This window comes from Prorops nasuta, unplaced genomic scaffold (genome assembly GCF_024137725.1).
Source record: "Prorops nasuta isolate Cenicafe-Biocafe unplaced genomic scaffold, Cenicafe_Pnas_1.2 PNAS00001, whole genome shotgun sequence".
Taxonomy (NCBI): domain Eukaryota; kingdom Metazoa; phylum Arthropoda; class Insecta; order Hymenoptera; family Bethylidae; genus Prorops; species Prorops nasuta.
Genome location: NW_027116798.1, coordinates 8,571,976 through 8,592,251, shown reverse-complemented (window position 1 = coordinate 8,592,251; position 20,276 = coordinate 8,571,976). Strand labels below are relative to the sequence as shown.

At 46.1% G+C, this 20,276-nt stretch overlaps 1 protein-coding gene across 1 annotated transcript; it reads left to right on the top strand.

Annotated features, from left to right (window-relative positions):
- The first annotated feature begins 14,493 nt into the window (after positions 1-14,493).
- On the top strand, positions 14,494-17,079 carry LOC136782761 (uncharacterized). Its single transcript, XM_066742458.1, has 4 exons — positions 14,494-14,497; positions 14,570-15,468; positions 15,547-15,666; positions 15,766-17,079. The coding sequence occupies exons 1-4, from the start codon at positions 14,494-14,496 to the stop codon at positions 17,077-17,079; spliced, it is 2,337 nt and encodes a 778-aa protein (XP_066598555.1).
- Positions 17,080-20,276: the final 3,197 nt, after the last annotated feature.

Below are 20,276 nucleotides of genomic sequence, written 5' to 3'. Positions count from 1 at the left end.
TGTATTTAAAAGCACGTGAAAACGGAAAAAATTGCGATAGATTTTGCTAAAGGTGCGGGTATACGGCGCGTGAAATACACGCGCGGCATGAATTCGGTTCCAAAATTCAGTGACCCTGATTTTCATTTAGCTTATTAATTAAAGGTGCCATTACACGACGCGTCAACAATTACCAGTTTCATGAGCGTTCAAGATCGGAGAGTATATACGTAGAGAAGGAAATGAGAAGCCCAGACGTGTAACTTTCAAAATTATCGAATTTGTCACGATTCTGACAAGGTAACAGAAAAGTGCCTTTTTGAGCCGAAAAAATTGCTTTTTTCGGAAAAAGTTGTTTAGACATTATAGAAAGTGGACATTCAGGGCTACACGTAGATATGCTCATTTTCCAGAAATTGTAAAAATCAAAGGAGAAAGGTGGGGAGGAACTGTTCGATGATTTGCCACAAGTGCAATATCGATCCTTCAGTCTAGCTCATCCACTTTTGCGAGCCTATTATGCAATATTATTATTTGAAAATGCAAAAAATCCATCACAATGTATTTTTTTATTTAAAGTACTGCATCTGAGGATATCCTTAAAAACTATCGTATCTTCGTGTAAAATGTATGCTTCAAATTAAAAAAAAAAATAGGTCATATGTAATAATACTGTGTAAATAAATGTACTTATTATTTCAGCTAATTCTTTATCGTTTATGACGAATTAATAAAAGAATTAGAGTTAGCCGAGAAAAGGCTGTTTTGCCCTTGCAACGCTAAGTGAGTCTTGTGGCGCAGGCGGTAGGATGGCAGATTGTCACGCGGTGGGCTCGGGTTCGATTCCTGGCAGAGATTTTCTTTTTTTTTCATTTTTTTGCATTACGGGGAGTTTTTTTTTAATAACCATTAACTTATTGGACTCAATAATAAATATAAAAATGCATTTGTTAACAGATTAATACATAAACATTGAGTTTCTTATACTTCAACCCATTTTATATAGTAAGAACGCATTTTATGTATTTATTATTAAATCTAATAAGTTAATGGCTGCATATAAGCATTTTATAATAATTGAAAACTAATTTAGGAAAGTTTTAATTTCGGGCTGGGACCTTCGGTAATTTAACTTTTACCGAAGCATTAGGAAAAGGATTTGGTTTTGCATTGCGAGTCGCGTTTGGGGTAAACGTATTATAGAGTAAGAGAGAGGTCCGAGAATCGACATCGTTCCTTCTCGCTCCCGAGATCTACCGAAGATTATCGGAGAAGACCGATACACGTATGTACCGGTGGAAGAGTGTGCGTGCTACGACTGGGGAAGCATCTCACGAACATAGCAGGAGCTTTCTATGTGTGAGAGCTGCGCGCGCAGAGGACGGCATGGTGGGGAGAATATTCTGTCCACGATCTGGCTTCACTGCCTCCAAGATGGATGTTTGTCGTACCAGTGATGTTGAAATATTTTCTTATTCGTAGGCTTCTTATTTCCTGCAGTGGAGGGGGGGGGACTTCCTTGTTCTTTTTTCTGTTGGACTGGATGAATCGGAAGACATTTCCACAACACTTTCTATCACTTTTCACAATCTCAAACACAAAAATATAAATTTTGCAACAGTTTTGACTGTAACAGGTTTTAGGCAACTGCCGTGGATACAAAGGTTTCGTTTCCTTTTATATATTTATTATTGTATACAAACACAGCTAGCAATGACAAAATTTTAAAAATTTGTTGTTTTGCATTTTCATGTTACAGTTAAATTAGTATTTCTCAAGAAAAAATGAGTTACATTATCTGGATTTGAACACGCGACCACATAATCAGTAGTCTCGTGCTCTAGCTATTCAGCCGTATGCCGATTTGCATAAGCATTAGTTTTCAAGTACATATATAAGGAGTGAAAAGATATTAAGAAATATTGACGACGATTTTATAGAAAAGGAGGAAGCACTGTAATCTCAGAATATAAAATTACCTTAGAAATAACTAAATTCATTTCATAAACGTATTTACCAATAAACTATGCATATATGGGCAAATTTTTACAGTACACCTTCAATTACAGTTTTTCCTTCAGTCATCATGTTAACATTTGATTAATCAAGCATGAGCTTATATTTAAAACTAATAGTATTTGTACGTTTAGTTTTAAAAATGCCTAATAAAATACCATTATTGAAGCTGAATTATAACAAGTTTAATTTATTTATTACCTAAATACATTTATTATAATCTTATACAATTGTTACATAATGATATTTCATTTATGCATTTAATGTAAGTGGTGCGGTGTGGACTAAAAATCAATTTCATAAAAGTCTTAGGAACTGTGGTATAAATCACACCAATTATGCTGTATGATATGATTGATTTATGGGCCCATCAGCGAACAGCCAAATAGGAAACATTCGATGATGATATTTTGAGGTATTTTCAAGTCCCCACTAAGTCAGCCTGCCCCTTTTATTATATGATCTACGGAAATATAGTGGGAAGTAAAATTTCCCACGGGTTAATATCACCATATACACTGTATACTTCTTAGGCCATGTATTCGGGATATTATAAGAGTTAGTTAGTCGTATTTAAAAGTGTGTGGTGTAAGCTCCTAGTGCCGTATTTTGTTTTGAAGCAGTGGAAAATACTGTTATGTAAGTACTTTCAAAGTTATTAAAAATATTTGTGTAATGTAATAATTAAATTTTCGTTGTTAATTAAGATTATTATTCAAAATTGACATAAGTAAACAATTTTAGTAGTAAATATATATAGAGCAGGAGTGATAATAATTTTTGACAACGTAATTTTTCGTCTTTTAACCCGTTAAATATCAGTATTAATGATTTGGTTCTTTCCAGACATAATTCTTATTACTGTTACTTAACATGTTAAAACAGCTTTATTTTATATTTTACAATATTATAGACAACTGAAAATAATTTCTAATAAATAGCATTTTTTAAACTTTTACAAATGCAAAAAATATTTATGAAATTAATTAATTCTTTTATTTTCATTTCCAGAACCATGACTGAGGAGGATAGGCTGCTTTGTAAGTATGAATTTATTATTGCTGAAATGTTATTTAAACATTTATTAATTACTCCTTCAAACTTATAGATACCGAGAGAGACATGCTGCTCATTCTTTTGGAGCGAACGAGCAGGATAGAGGGCCTGCTCGTTGAGGAGCAGAAGCAGCGGAAGCTGCAAGAGAAGCAGCTGCAAAATTTAACTGCTCAGCTGCAGCAGATGCAGCTGAAGCAGCAACAGCAACCACAGCCTCAGCAGCAACAGGAGGAGGAGCAGCAGCAGCAGCAGCAGCAGCAGCTTCAGCAGCAGCAGCAACAGGCCTACCAGCCTCAAAGACGTCGGCGCGATTATCCAGGTAAATACAAATTTTCTAAGCTAGCCCCTTTACAGCTTCAAACGTAGCATGTAACCATATTCCAATTATATAGATTATCATTGATTTGGCACGGGATTAAAAATATAGAAATTGTATTATTTATGGGTGTTTGGTACAACTATAGTAACATTACATAACTTCCATGTTCAAATCGTAAAAACTTAGATTACAGTTTCATTTATTTGTCGATAAATATTTTCACATTGACATATACTTTTTTTGCAGATCGAAGATCGTTTGGAGGTCAATCGCGCCGCAATTATTATAGCCGGCCGGACAACCGTCGCGCGGAGCCTCAACCCCCTCAGCCCGCAAGAGGGTATATTTGTTATTTTTAAAGAAATTTTGCTTAAAATAAACGTTTTATAACGAACTTTAATTGTACATTTCATTTCTAAATCCTTACACCTATTTTAGAATATTGTGATAAGTAATCATTTTGTAGTCATTCAGAATAGCTTAATGTAGTTTATTCAAATGTAATAAGATTGCAGTAGATTTGAGTAGATTTGTGCCATGCAATTTCCGTAGAAATTAATAATAATCTATCTTTATCTTTGTCTTAAAGTCGTTTACCCTTAAAATCAATAGGTAAAACAAATAAATCATCTAATGCCAGTGTAAGTAATATAAGATTAAATTATTTTCAAATAGATGAACGCAAATGAAGGATATATTGACAGGAGGACACAAGGATTATTGATACATGAAACATGGATAATGCTGAAAAACATATTTATTTAAATGAAGCATGTCAATGGTAATTTGGAATTACAAAGTGCTTTACATGTTTCAGAGTGCTTGAAATTTTGTTGTAATAATCCATCATTCCAACAATGTATAGCTGTTTAGTATTAAAAAGAGAAAATAATTACAAATTGAAATAATATAAATGTGTTGTAAATGACAGCAAGCTGTTTATTTTGCTCGAAGTCTCATGAAATCTTAAATTATACATAATTGATGAGAAATACTATAATACATATTGCTAAAACGATAATTAGGTTATTGCAAAGCATACATTAATTTTCATAAAAATTTGTGAAAGATATTCACTTGCTTTTTACTGCAAGTAAATTACAATATTGATTTCTCGACAAACACTCCTTCTCCTTTCCAGAAGAACATATATCTTGCATACTGTCATAATAATAAATGTAGTACAATGTTATATTAAAACCTTATGTTTATATTGACAAAATTTTAATCCGCTGACAGATACGCAATGCATTGGGAGAGATAGGAAAGAGAGAGAGAAAGAGAGAGCAAAACTCGCGCTATCCTACTCTAGCGGAACAGATGAGTGAAAAGGATTTTAAACGAAAGTTGAGAGAGAATCCGACTAATCCAAGTAGCCGAGCGGAGTAAGAAATAGAAAGAGAGGAGCGATGAAACTATACCGCTCTCGCTTGCACCCGAAGTGAATCGACGTCCAGCGAAGGTAGCCGAAACACAGATATGCCAAATGGCAGTGTGGGTAGCCAGTAGTTCGCTTTTCTCCGCTAGGAGTGCAAGTGGGCACCTAATAGTTCGGTTTTCTCCGCTAGGGGTGCAAAGATCTCTCACGCATGACGGATGCATGTGTGCGTGCCTGCTTGGTCGACGTGGTGGAGAGAGGGATTTCCCACGAGTTACCAGCACTGTGTCACGGTTGCCGTTTTGTCCCGAAGGTCCCGAAGTTGGGAACGATTCCCTTCTTCTTCGGGCCTTGGGTATAGCTCCCTTATTTCCATAGACGGGCTGCTCTGCACTTGCGGATGTAGCCGCTTCTACCGTCGGTTCGACTGGCTCCACTTGTGTGCTTGCCTCTTGGTATGTAGGCTTGGGGGCATCCATTTCCTGCCACTCGGTCTGTGTCCCTTTATCGTTTGGACCAGGATCAGGGCCGACGGTTTTAATGATGTCCGTTTGGACGGCCTGATCCAATTGGCCCACTTGTACTGAAGTCGGTCGGTAAAATACTTTGACAGTATTCTTGTCTTCCTGGAATAGCCGGGTTAAGCTATCGGCAACTCTTTCTCTGAGGCTGGGATAGCGTTTACACCATTTGTCGATCTTATTAATGAATGGCCAGAGAGGCCGGCTGGGATCTGTGCCGTCTGGGTCTGGCGGCTCCCCCTCCAATTCGACTTCCTCGTCACTACTTTCGTTAGTCGTGGGACTGATGGTTTCTGTTTCGCTCTCCTCCTCGGCTAGGTCTATCACCTCGAAATCATCCTCTGTCGTGGCCTTGGGCTTCGTTTTTTGGCCGTCTTAAGGGAACATCCGATGCTTCATCCGGAGGGATGCCGTAATCGTTTCCCTTAAACATGGTTGGGGGATGAGTTTATTTCAGGCGTGTCTTGATAGGATCCTCAACTCAGGCCGATTGCTACTCCCGAGACGGGGATGTAGTCCCAATTCTGTCTGGGGATGACGTCGCTCCTCCCGAGACGGGGATGCTGTCCCGACTCTACTCGGGGATGGTGTTGCTCCTTAGTTGGGAATTCGCCCGTGGCTCCTCACTCGGGGATTCGTTTGCGGTAATTACGGTTTCAGATAGGATATGTGGGTTTTAAGACATTTCTCTGAAGCAATATCCTCCAATTCGTATACAACCGGGGAAATAACCCGACGCACCCGATACGGTCCCTGGTACTTTGGGGTAAGTTTTGCCGAGAAACTTTTGATGCCCGACGACAGATAATGTGCCTTGGATAATACCAGATCACCGACTTGGAAGCTGATATTTCTACGCCCCCGATTATAATAGTGTGCTTGTTTGGTATAAGCTTGATCTAATTTTTTAACTACCCACTCCTGTATCGTTCGTAGTCGTTTCATTCGTTCGCTCCATGACGCTTCGCCCTCGTAGGGGACTACCGCACTCTGTTGTTATCGGAAACAGTCTATCGGGGTCAGTTCTCTTCCGAGATTAAGGAACGCCGGACTATATCCCAAGGTTGAGTGCTGAGCGGTATTAAACGCAAAGCGGAAATCTACAAGGTGAGAGTCCCAGTCTCTATGATTTTCATTTAAAAAGGCGACTATCATCGTTTTTATAACCCGGTTGACTCGATCAACGGGGTTTGCTTGCGGGTGGTAGGGAGGTGTGGTCACGTGATGTATTCGAAAATCTCCGCATAATTCTCCGATTACTCAATTAATAAATTCGGTGCCGTTATCGGTAAGCAATACGTTAGGAATTCCCCACCGCGAAAGTACTAGATCTCGAAAGGTCTCGCTAATGTTAGGCCCTGTGGCACGCCGAAGAGCACTTAGTTCCACCCATTTTGTGAAATAATCTTGGAATACCACTACATACGCAAATCCCCGCCGACTGGGCGGAAACGGGCCCATAATGTCCGCGGCCAAACAGTCCCACGGTCTCTCAACAACTCTTCGACCCATTAGCCCGGCCGGGGCTTTCGCTTCCACTTTCGTTTTCTGACAAATCTCGCACTGGGTGACATAATTGTGAATGTCCTTATACATTCTGGGCCAGAAGTATCGGATCCCCACTCGCCGGTGCGTTTTCTATATACCTAGGTGACCCGCTTGAGAGTCGTCATGGCACTCTCGCAGAACGCGCGCTTGCCAGCGTAGAGGCACCACCAATTTCCAAGCGTCAAGGTCGCATAGATCGGGTTCGCACTCGTGTGACGGACGGTACACGAAAAGACGCCCCTCTCGCATTTGCCAATCTTTAAACTTTTTCGGTTCCTTGGACACGGCTGCGCATTTCCGCGTATACCAATCGTCACCAGGATTGCCAAGTCTGTTTCGGGTCCTACGTCCCGTAGCTCTATCAAGTTTAAGGCGTATAACTCCCCTGTTTTCTGGGGGATCCCTACCGTAATGTCCTCCCCCTCTTCTTCATACATGTGCGACAAGGCGTCCGGCACATGGTGAAGCGCTCCCTTTCGGTGGATAATCTCGAAGTCATACTCCAGCAATTCCAGCGCCTAGCGTGCAAGACGACCCGTGGGATTTTTAACATTATGTAGCCATCGGAGGCTGCTATGGTCCGTAATCACCGTGAACCTGGTACCCTCTAGATACGCACGGAATTTCTTTATTGACCAAATGACTGCGAGACACTCTAGCTCGGTCGTCGTATAATTTCTTTCCGCGTCGTTCAAGGATCTACTCGCGAAAGCGATTACTTGCTCGCGACCCTCCTGCTCCTGGGTGAGTACCGAACCTAGACCGATCGTACTGGCATCGGTTTGTAACGTGAAAGATAGCTCGAAATTCGGACAAGCCAATGTCGGGGCCACAGTTAGGTGGTGGCATAAGTCTCGAAAGGAGTCCTCTTGTTCTTCCCCCCACTTCCAGACCTGATTCTTTTTTAGCAGTCGGGTGATAGGTTCCGCTTTAGTGGCAAAGTTGGGTATGAATCGTCGGTACCACGACGCCATCCCCAAGAACCTTCGAACCTGTCTTAGATTTCTCGGAGGAGGATAGTCTAATATAAGCGCGATCTTCTCGGGATCCATTCTCAATTCCTCCCGATCGACCAGAAAACCCAGGTATTTCACCTGCGCCTTGCAAAATTCGCTCTTGTCGGGATTAATGCGCAGTTCGGCCCCCGCAACACGGTCGAAAACTATTTTTAACCACCGAAGATGTTCGGTGAACGTCTCTATCACTACGATTATATCATCGAGGTACGCGAACGCGTGGGGCTCCATCTCGGGGCCTATTAGTTTGTCCAGTAGACGCTGAAACGTAGCGGGCGCTCCCGTCAACCCGAACGGCATACGAAGAAAGTGGAATAGACCTCGTCCCGGGACAGTAAAGGCCGTGATCTCTCGACTAGACTCTTCCATTGGTATCTGGAAGTACGCTTGACTAAGGTCGATGGCGGAGATGTAGTGGGCCGCGCGTAATTTTTCTAGAATGCTCTGCATATAGGGCAGAGGATAAGCGTCCTTTTTAGAGACCGCGTTTACATTCCGAAAGTCTAGGCAGAACCGGTAGGTCTTGTCCGCCTTACGAACCATTACTATGGGGGACGACCATTCGCTTTGCGAAGGCTCAATAATTCCCTCGGCCAGCAGTCTATCCACTTCCTTGTATATAGCTTGCTGGACGATCGGCGCGACTGGATAATACCTTTGTTTGATCGCAATAGCTCCACCAACATTGATGCGGTGGGACGCGAGTCTCGTCAGGCCGCGGGCTGCCAACAATCTTGGGCGCTCGGCCTCGAGGAACGATTCTAGGATCTCCTCCTCCTCCGGTCTCAATTCGCTAATCCCTAAACACGCCTCGGAATATTTTCCCCCGTTACCGGGGAGTCTTATACCTCCCGACACTTCTGCGGGGAAAACCGTTTCACCTGGTATGTGGGGATTGTCTAGAGACTCCAAGTCTATCTCCCAATCACTGGGGATCTCGTTATCCTTTTCAGAGGAAAGTATGGAAAACACCCGATCCTCCCATGGATCTTCCAAGGGAAATTCGGGGATCGCTCTTCTAGCACCCTCAAAGGAGAAGATCTGGTCAGGTTGGGAATCAAACCACCAACGAAACTTCCCAAAATCCACGACGATTCCGAACGTCTTGAGTGCATCCAACCCTAGTATGCAGGGGACCGCCAGCGGGGGAAAGAACTTGGTTCTAACCTCCCTACTAACGACACCCAAGGTCATGGGGAGTACTATTTCCCCCGATATCTCTGCCACATTGCCATTGGCTGTCGTTACTAAGCTTTTTGAATTTGGCTGAACAGGTAGGTCCAGGCCAGACAACATCTGTAATCCCGCGTCTCCGAGAAAGGTACTCGTTGCTCCGCTGTCTACGAGAACTGGCAAGGGAACGCCCTCGATTAACGCCGGAAGATATAGTAAAGGATTTTTAGCCGGTGTGCCGAGCCCCAAGTTGAGAGATTCGGTCCGCCCCACGGTACCCCCTTTACTCTGGTCGGCCATGGGCATGTTCAATGGCCTCTTCTTTCGTTTCCCGCCTGACATGAACACTGTGCGCTCACCACCCCGTCTCGGCCGCAACGGTAGCAAAAGATCCGCCGAGTAGACGCAGGGCAGTTCCTCCACGAATGGCCGGCTTGTTGGCAATTCCAGCATTTCAGCGGACGACGCTCGACCGCCGAGGTCTCCGTACCGGGCCGCTCCGTCGAGACCTGAGCCAGGTTCACATTCTCGCTAATCTCTCCCTCAAGGTGGATTCTCTCCTCTTCCACTTCCTGGACTTCGCTCAACAGGGCTGCGGCTCGCCGGGGTACCCGAGCCGTTCGTACATTCGAGGGGCACGCTAATTCAGGATACAACACCCGATCCGGGGGAGGTGGTGCTGTATAGGTTAGAGCTGCCTTTATTGCTTCCTCCACCCGACAGGCTCTCATTTCCAGAGCATCAAAAGTTCTTATCGCGTCAATATCGATGGCGGGTTGCAGTCGGGGCAGTAGGTTTTTATATGCCATCCAAATCCACTCTCTCTCCGGCCAGGGAGGGTTCAGTCGATCTAATAGGTTCCTCATACATACAAAGTAATCGGCCACGATCTCCCCCTCTCCTTGCGTGCGTCTCGCTATATCCTGTCTCAAGTTGAACTGCGCGTTAGGTCCGCCGAAACGCAGTCGGAAGGCACTTTCAAACGTCGGCCAATTGCCCCATCGCGAACGTAATCCCCTATACCACTGCAGGGCAATGCCTATCAGCGCATACCGGACGTAGTCGAGCATCATCGAGTCCGAGATATTTAACGGAATTCGCACGTCGATTAACCGTAGGAGGAAAGCCTCCGGGTCTTCCCCCGCTCTACCTGAGAAACCGATTTTTAGACGACTGAGCATGGAACATATAGCGGAAACTTGTTTCGCGAGGTTGTCTCTAGCATGACCGGTGGTTCCGTAAGTTCTAGGTGGGGGCACCGCGTGGGTGGAGTAGGTCAGATATGGGTCTATGGAGCCGAAGGCGCCACCGGGGACCGGCTGTTCGTGCCCATCGCCCGAGAGGAAATTTCCTCGGGAAAAGAATTCGCCCGAATTACGAGAGTCATAATTAGAGGCTCTCGTAGCGCAACGGAGATTATTATAGTTGACAGTTTCCCTAACTGTAGCCTGAGTAGGCCCCGCGGTAACCTGGATTGTCCCCGCGGTCTGCGTTGCGGGTACAAAAGACACGTAAGGATAGCGTCCTACCGACAGGTTCGGGGAAGTGGAACTGACTATTATCCGCTCGGGTAAGGTTCGGTCAGGATCCAGGAGGAACCGATCCTCACCGGGATCTCCACCGGCCTCCTCCCGGGCGGGCAAGGCTCCGCCGGAAGCTTCCCTATTCATCGGCGTCTTACTCGTCACTCTGCTATCGATTGAGGGATTTGTTCCCCCCTCCGCCTCTCTAGTTCCGATCGGCCGAACTACGGATAACCGTTCTAACAAAGTGGTGAGTTGTACTTCTAACCTAGATATTCTCGCGCCGTCCCGACATGACTCGGGATTGCCTACGGTCTCGTCGTGATATCGTGTTCCCGACAAGGCCTCGCCATCCCATGTGGACGAGTCTAAGACTCTCTCTCCGCGCCCGGTAGGAGCGTTATATGGCGGGCCCCGGGGCCGAGATTCCATAGACAGATCTGGCGCGACATCCGAGGGACCGGGGATCGCCAGATCTTAGTCTTCCGCTCTCCCTTCCCCCGACGACAAATTCGAGCCTACCGAGGCTGCATGGTTCTGGATTCGAAGATAATTGTAAAGGCGCTTTCGGAGGGTCGGTATTACGCCGTTAGTTGGCTGCCCTAGTGTGGATAATTGGGCCGTTACCTCCGCGAGGTTCCAGGTATTCACCCACTCCAGAGGGTCCGAATCCTCCGGGTCCGCACTAGGGGGCGTTGGATCATTCATTTTTTTTTTTTTTTTTTTTTTTAACTAGACGAGTAAAACAATTGGGGAACAACCTATCTCGGGGAATTACACCCGTGCAGGACACCCAAAATTCCTCTTAACCACCCTCACTCTTACAAAGTCGGAAAACTCACCTGTTTTTCTCCGAGGAATATCGCCCGGGTAAAACTGACGGTGGACCCTGACTTGAAGAGGACGAGGGGAAACAAATCGGAACAGTAATGGGGAAAAATTAGAATCACCCTGTTATACTCGCCTATCACGCCCGATATTGTCGAGGGAAACCCTCACCAATCGGAAGTGGGGAATACCACCCACACCGATCAGTGGACGACCACCTCCTCTTATCGGGGAATATTCACACGCCTAACTTTCTCGGGGAGTTCTACACCCGGGCTTATCACACTTATTCACTGGTCCGAGTCGCAATTTACCGTGATCTCTACGATTTATTATATTTTTTTTTTGTTTTATTATTTCCGGATTAAAGAATTCTTCGAATGGCACACCCGCAAGACCTGGGGATCGAATCCGAAGATATTTTCGGCCGAATATTGCTAACCGCATGTGAACGTGGAGGATATCACTTAAAGTCACTGTTAATCACATAAATCCGCGAGTCCGCGAAGGCGTCGATATTAAGAAAATTACTTACTTCGTACCCCCTGGAACAGCTTTCCTACTCTCGGTCTGTTTCCCTGGTCGTAATCGGTACTCCCGAGGTTTAGGCCAATACGTACTCGTCCTTTGATTTTCCCCTTTGATCCTGGCCTATCTCCTCTCACAGCCACTGGCTAGACTCTGGCGTGGGTAATGGTCGCGATGTCGTCTATATTACCTCGCGTAATCTTTTTGGCTTCACACGTCGTGTCCTGCTAAGATGCTTCACTCAACTGCCTGAGTCGGTCGCGCCTCGCCCAAGAGGTGGGGATCGCGGACCAATAGGCAAAGTCAAAATTATAAACAAACGGTAGCCGGCGAATGATCGGCCGACTCCCGGTTTGTTGTTTTCCGAGGATTAGTGTTCTTAGAAAATCAAAAGAATCATAACATTGGCAGTCCTTTAGCCCATTCCACTTCACTGGAGCCCATCCCCCAGTATTGGGGAATAATTGTTTTTCGTCGTATTTATGTGTTTGTCACCGTTATGATCGAGTTTTTATTTGGTCGCTAACCGACCAAACCTAAATCTACTTAACCTAAGGATAAATATAAAGATAAACACGACATGACCCAAACAATCTTACTTTCATCATGTCGATCCACCTAATAACAGGGATTATAAACATGAAATAACAAAGACAGTCACACATCCTTTCATTCTTCCCATTTATTCACTTAGCAACAGGGATTATTATCACGCCATTCCATGATCCCATGTACGTATCCGATCACTTCGTGCCCCACGTTGGGCGCCAAATTTTATAACGACGCTTTCGATGCCAGCCATTACCGTCGCGACACCCCGCCGTATAAAAAGGAAAGCATACCCGAAGACAGACGCCATTGATTCGACCCGGTTAAGGGAATGAAACTAATAAATGCACTATTACAAAACTAGTGGTTGGGCGCCAGGTTCGATGTGGGAACCGTAGCATCTGAGGTCGGGCAGCATGCCTCTTCTAGTTCTCCCGGACTAGTCAGTTAAAGAACAAGGGTAGAGGGGCAGGGTCAGGAATTAATCCTTCATAGGTACAGGGATCAATGAATCGTTGCGATACAATGAGACTCTTACTTTCTTTATTCTGCCTCTTCCTGTCGCTAAGCATTCTTTACAGATATGCAACGCAAATTACATCATCTCAGCCATTCACACAGTCATACCATAGATCGCAAGTCGGAGAAGCAAGGATGCCAATTTGGGGTATTTCACCCAATTCTCTCCGTGAGATGAGTGACTCCCGATGACGGGGAACGAACCGACCTTAAACTGAGTTCGCCAAGTCCCGTAGGAGGCGGTATCGACGGATTCGGATATTTCGACCTTGCAGGGAGGACCTAGGCACTCACCCTCCTATCGCGCAGTACGGAGGGGCCCTATCAGGATGCAGTACTCGACAAGGGGTTCGCGACAGGACAGCGGACGCCCCGGCCACTCCGGACAGCGGCAGTGCCGTAACGCCCCACTTCCCCTCCCCCCCCCCCCAAGCCGATCGGTTACTATTCATCCTGAATTGGGAATCGAAATATTCAACCCGCGCACTAATTTACCGGCCAACCGACGGCCACGACACACTGACAACGAAACCAAGGTCACTTCCCTCCCAACAGAAGGATTCCTCCTAACCTAGAAATTTCCGGCCGATGGACACCTGGGCAGCGGCGCCCTAGACGGCCCCGGGACTGAACGACGAGGGGGCCTCACTCCCCCAAGGCCCGTCCAGGACGTCTCCCCCCTCCTGGGTTGGTCCTCTCGGCTACACTCACCCCACGGAGGATATCCCGGAAAGAAATGATGAACCCTGACCTGTAGGATGTGACCGCTGGACAACCTCTCCTCAGGATCCTTTCCTCTCGGGGTGACTCAGCCTGCCGCAAAACCGTCGTGGCACCAATTCCTCCCGGAGGTCCTCCCTTTCCTACTCCACTCCACGTTCTCGAGCTCCTATCACGAACTCGGCTCCCTCGGCATTTCTTATCATGGAGGCTTCTCCGAGCTCCTCCGTCTGCCGTGGCTGATCCCAGAGAGAGAGAGCGACTTTTTTTTCGCTCCAAAATTCCATCTTCAACTCGCTTTTTCCCCACTCCGCCCCTACTTCTCTCAGGATTCCCTTCTTCAATTGTGGAGACACGGTATTGGTAATCCAGACGTCTCCTGGCCTAATTATTGGTTACTTTTCACAGGTATCTAACCAGTGGCGACAGGTGATTTGCCAGCGTTGATTCTGCTAGCCGACCTATGTTTTTAGGATCGGCGTTATCACGCGTCTCGTTCTCCTCTCCTTCTCCTCCCAGAGCTTTCGGGTTGGAGTGGGTATCTCTTTTCTTCCTTTCTCCCTATTCTCAGGCTGCCTCTCCTTATCCACACTGTACAACGTATTCCTACTAACAATAATTTAATCACGAAAATTCGTCGCTTCTCCGACCCGCATCCGAATCTTCGCGACAAACAAACTCCACGCACCTTTCACACTATTAAACATTCGACTTATACCTATCATAACGTGACCTATATATTGAAATAATTTCTATGTTAAGTTATTGTTCAAAATAGGGGATTTTTAGGTGGAAGGCAGACGTGAGTTGGTCGGTGGATATGTGTTACTAAGCTCATATCAGGCCCATTATCGCTTTGGGACGGGGCTACTGAAAATCCACGTCACAATACGTAGATGATTTACTTTTCGGGGCTCATGACTTAAAACAACTCAGTTCGGTCAGGGAACAACTCATCGCTCTACTAGTGAAAGGGGCCTTCTCCTTGAGCAAATGGGCATTCAATCAGCCGGGGACTTCCCCGCTTGAACCTACCGAGCCGCACTCTTTCTTTGAGGATCCTGCTGGGTCAAGTAAAATCTTGGGCATATATTGGGATCACGGGGATGATAGCTTTCGTTTCCGTGTTTCTCCTTCATCTATTGGTGTACTAACCAAACGCATCCTCTTATCAGAGAATGCTAAGATCTTTGATCCATTGGGATGGATCTCTCCCATAGTTATCACTTTAAAACAGTTAATGCAATCCACCTGGTTGCTCAAACTCTCTTGGGATGAAGAGATTCCTGAGCCTATTCAGTCCAAGTGGCTCAAGTGCTATGAGCAGCTCTGCGACTTACAGGCTTTGAGTATTCCACGATGGACTGGTCGATCACTTACTACTAGAAAACGCGAATTAACCGGATTCTGCGACGCCTTAGAGCTGGCCTACGGTGCAGTCGCTTACGAACTTCTCACGGATGAGAACGGTCATTTTTCGGTACATTTAGTAATGTCCAAAATAAAGGTCGCGCCGATTAAGACCACTTCAATACCTCGGTTGGAGTTGGTTGCAGCCGCACTTCTAGTCAAGTTGTTGGTTCACGTCAAGACAAGCTTGGTCGGGAGTTGTGATGCGATTCGGTGTTACTCGGATTCACAGGTCGCGTTAGCTTGGATAGGAAAGCAACCCGTCCATTGGAAGACGTTTGTGGCCAATCGCGTTTCGTACGTTCAAACGCATTTACCGGAAGCCAGCTGGCATTATGTACCCACTAAGTTGAATCCTGCAGACTTGTGCTCAAGAGGAACCAGTGTTCAACAGTTATCAGAGGACTCCCTTTGGTGGCATGGGCCTGCTTTTCTCCGTGAGCACACCGCAAAACCTGTTCAGGTCTTTGAAACCGAGGAAGAAAGTCGGAAGGAAGCATTAACCGCTCAACTAGAAACAACTGAGTATTGGTTTTTTGATAAGTTTTCGTCTTGGTCTAAACTGGTCCGAGTTATGGCCTATGTTCTTCGATTTGTCCAGCGGACCAGGAAAACCGGCCAATGGGAGGACTCCCTCCTGTCTGCATCGGAAATTCGCAGTTCGATTGAAGCCTTCGTAAAGGTTGTTCAACGAACACACTTCGCGAGCGAAATCTCAGCCTTGAGTCATGGGTTACGTATACCGTCACGGTCCAAACTTCTTTCCTTGCATCCGGTCATTGATTCACAAGGAATCTTAAGAATAGGGGGGCGGCTTCGGAACGCCGAAATTTCTGAACAAATGAAACACCCCATTATTTTACCGGATTGTCACTTAACTGCCATACTCATTAGGCAAACCCACCTAGAGACACTTCACGGGGGACTCCAATTAACCTTGTCCACGATGCGACAAAGGTTTTGGGTCGTGAATGCGCGAAATCTAGTAAAATCATGTGTTCATAAATGCATCACGTGTGTTCGCGAACGCGCTAAACTCGGTAACCAACTCATGGGTTCACTTCCTGCCGCTCGGGTTTCTCGCAGTTTCACTTTTGAACACACCGGAGTAGACTATGCCGGGCCCTTTTCGGTGAAATTACATCACGGTCGTAATGCAAAAGCCATAAAATGCTACGTGGCCGTGTTCGTATGTCTATCTACCCGTGCTGTTCACTTGGAACTCGTCTCTCGACTGGATACCGAGGCCTTCTCCGCCGCGCTGTCTCGTTTTATCTCTCGTCGTGGAAAACCCGCCGTCATGTACTCAGACAACGGCCTCAACTTTCAAGGAGCGTACGCAGAACTCAAACGCGCCTACCAATGCGCTGTAGAAGCCGCCCGCGCTCGGAAAACCGATTCTTTCGGCGAAATCGAGTGGAAATTCATTCCGGTCGCCACTCCTCACTGGGGCGGTCTTTGGGAGAGTGCGGTAAAAAGTATGAAGCACCACCTAAAGCGCTCCCTCGGAGTCTTCGTGCCAAATTTCGAAGAAATGACCACACTGCTGACCAAGATTGAGGCCTGCCTCAACTCACGGCCTATTTCGCGGTTACATGATGATCCTGAGTCGTTGGACGTACTCACTCCGGGGCATTTTTTGTCAGGTCGGGCGTTAAATACTCCACCGGAATTTTCCACATTGGATTTACGCGAATCGTCATTAAACCGTTGGCAAACCGTGACTAGAATCACCGAAACATTCTGGAAGAAGTGGTCTTCCGAATACCTACACACGTTGCAGAATAGGCCAAAATGGCAGAACACGAACTCGGAATTTAGTGAAGGAGATTTGGTCCTGATCAAAGTACCCAACAACCCCCCGCGCATGTGGACCTTGGGGCGGATTCGAAAACTAGTCCCTAGGGTGGATGGGGTAGCTCGCGTAGCTATACTTAAAACCGCGAGAAAAGAGATTCAACGGAGTCTCTCGCAACTTTGTAAACTCCCTTCTTAGCCCTTGCTTTCGGGTCGTATCAGAGTCTATCTTTCCCCTGCCTTACGGCATCCTGGGATTCTTCAGGTTGTCATCTTTCCTTCTCAAGCTTCCTGGGACTCGTCAGGTCGCTTAACTTTCTCCTTCTTGGCTTCCTGGGACTCTTCAGGTTGTCTATTCTCTTTCCTGGTTTCCTGGGACGCTTCAGGTTACCACCTCTTCTCTCGGGCGTCCTGGGACTCTCCTGGTCGTCCTGTTTCCTGTTCCAAACCTTCAAGAACACTTATGATCTCCGCCATGTCTTTTCTTCCAAAACTCCAAAAATACTTACTGAGTCTTCGTACTCATCATTTACCTTTTTTGGTGCAGCGAGATTTGATCATGGCGGATTATCCCTGGGCTCAACTATTGGGCATCGGATATGAGGACGAGGCGGATGATGTCCTCGAGTTACATGCCCCCCGGGAGGAATATGAGTTTCGGCGGTTGTTCGGCAGTATTCCCCCGGAGGGGCTAAAGGCGCCACCACCACCACCGCCACTGAAACCGCCGGCGAACTCACGACGTCGGAGGCCCGTGGTTTCCGCCCAGAAGCGCATTGCCTCGACGAACTGGGCTGGGAAAGTCTTAGACGATCCCAGCGCCAGGGAACTCGAGCGCAATGCGCAAAAAATTATCGTAAGGGCATTCGGGCAAATCATAGGGGTGCCCCTCTACACGGCCCTCAAGCTGAGGCGATGGAAGGCCTGGGCCCCGCAGGGCAAAATCACCCTTCGGTGGTCGCCGGCCCTAGAGCTTCACTCTGCCAAGCTGCATATGAAGCCTTGTAAATAGTTGTCTCGTCCTTATCTGTTTATATTTTGATTTTGTAAATAAAAATATTGAAACTGATACTGTATTCTTCCTTGTCTTGACGCTATCGCGTCAACGGGGGGAGTTTGTTCGAGATTGGGAGGAGCAGAAAATGTTGCGAAGTAGATTCCCTATTTCTCTATTATATCTCCCATCTCTATTGCGCTCACAATAGACGGCTAGACCGACAGCGTCTAGCCGCTCTATCTGTCCCTCTCTCCGCGGCGCGCTTGCGCGTCTTCAGGCCCTGGCGCGTCGCGGCCGCGAAGCGACACTACTTGCGCGCTTGGCCACTAGGTGGCCAGCGCCCGTAGCAGCTCTCTCGCTGGCAAGATTAGTGTCGTGTAATTATATAGATGGGTCCTTAATAAGGACCCATCGCACCTCAGCCTTGCTCGACCGCTGCCTTGACCGCAGCAACAGCAGCATCTTTTGACGCCTCCACGGCAGCGCCTCCACGGCCATTCAAGAGCGCCTCCACTGGCGAACTCATTGGGTACCATACTTTGGTAAGTATCACCCACCACCCACCGCCTACCAAGAGGGGACTACCCCTCTGCGGCAATATCCTCCCTCCTAAGGGAGATTTCTCCGGGGACTTCCCGGGAGAAGTTAACCCTCTCCTTCCCCTCCACACTGCCTCCGAGGACTACCTCGGACCCAGTTTTCCGACCCTAAACTCCAGGGCTCTCGACAGAGTCGGGTATTGGGAGGGGTAGAATCACCCTAGGGGTTGGGGTAGCTCGGAGCCACCATAGCTCTTGGAGAAGGAGGCTGAAGGGTAAGGGGACTTCCCCTTCCCTAAAACCACTTCTCCAACTCCGCTCCCTCCCGTGGCTGGGGATTTTACTAGGGAATACCCTAGGGAAAATTGTCCGGTCCGGGTGTTTATAAGTCCGCGCTCCTTTCTGGGGAATTCTAGTATCTGGGGTTCTTGGGAATCTTCGGTTACCGAAATTCACTAGAATTTGACGACAACAAATTCCCTAGGAAGTCGATCATTTTAGTCTAGCGATTCCTTTGTAAAAATATTGTAAAATTTTTGTACATTTTATTTATTTAAATAAAAACTCCTTTTACCTCTTATCTCTTATCTTTGAATATTTTATTCTAGAATAAGACCTTCCCTTCTGACCACAGGTTCGGAGCCAACTTGGGACATTCTTTCGCACATAAATTAATATCTCGAATTGAAGCTTTACATTATGGAACGATGAGAACATTGGAAAATGTTTTATTAGATTGAATTAGTTAAAACAATTTTTAGTTTTAATTCCTATATTCTTACAAAACGTTATAAGATCCCACAAAAAACAAGCTTTGCTTGTAAAAAAAGGACGGCAAGTACATAAGTCGTATCTAGTATGATTAATATATAGTAATATAAAATATTTTAATTAAAAGAAAAATAGTGAAATCCAAATGTTAGGCAAGTATAAATTTTTTCCATGGCGAAAATTGAAATTTAGAAAAAAGTAAATAGTAATACAAAAATTACTTGCCGGGCCCGTAATATTCATGTGTAAGTCGCTATCTTGCAATATAAGCATTGCTTCTCGTAAGTTAAAAATGTGGCTATTTAATACGATTGCATACAACGGGCCTGGCAAGTAATTTTTGTATTACTATTTATTTTTTTCTAAATTTCAATTTTCGCTATGGAAAAAATTTATACTTGCCTAACATTTGGGTTTTACTATTTTTTTTTAATTAAAATATTTTATATTACTATATATTAATCATACTAGATACGACTTATGTACTTGCCGTCCTTTTTTTGCAAGCAAAGCTTGTTTTTTGTGGGATATTATATTCCTAATGGTAAATTTTATTAGTAGCTTATAAGACCGATTTCCCTGCTCCAACAAGAGCTTGAAAACTGTTGTCCCTCTATCCTTTTCTAGCCCATACCCGATCCACATAAGTCTATCTCCCTCGCACCCATTGTTCCGTCCGCGTATGTTTACGCGTCGCTCTATCCTTTCCCTTACCGCGCTTCGCGCCGCGAGCGCCTAGCAGCGAGTCCCGTCCCCTCTCCTTACCGCGCTGACGCCTCGCGCCTAGCTGCGTTCTCCCCTGCCCGCGCCACTACCGACCTATCGTCGCCGACCCCTCACCGCATCGCCCCGCTGCCAAACCACGAAGCCATGGTGTCGTCTGCTGCTAAGGACGATCACGCAGGATTCTCGCGCAGGAGCTAGCCAGCCGGCTATCATGCCAAGTATATGGGTGATTAGCCGGAACGGCGAGAAATATGGATCGCGGATCCATACCTAATTAATGATTGGTCCCTGGATCCCGATCATAACCATGACACCCCGGAATGAGGGGAATAATTGGGAGAACGGAGGAATATCCGTCAATTT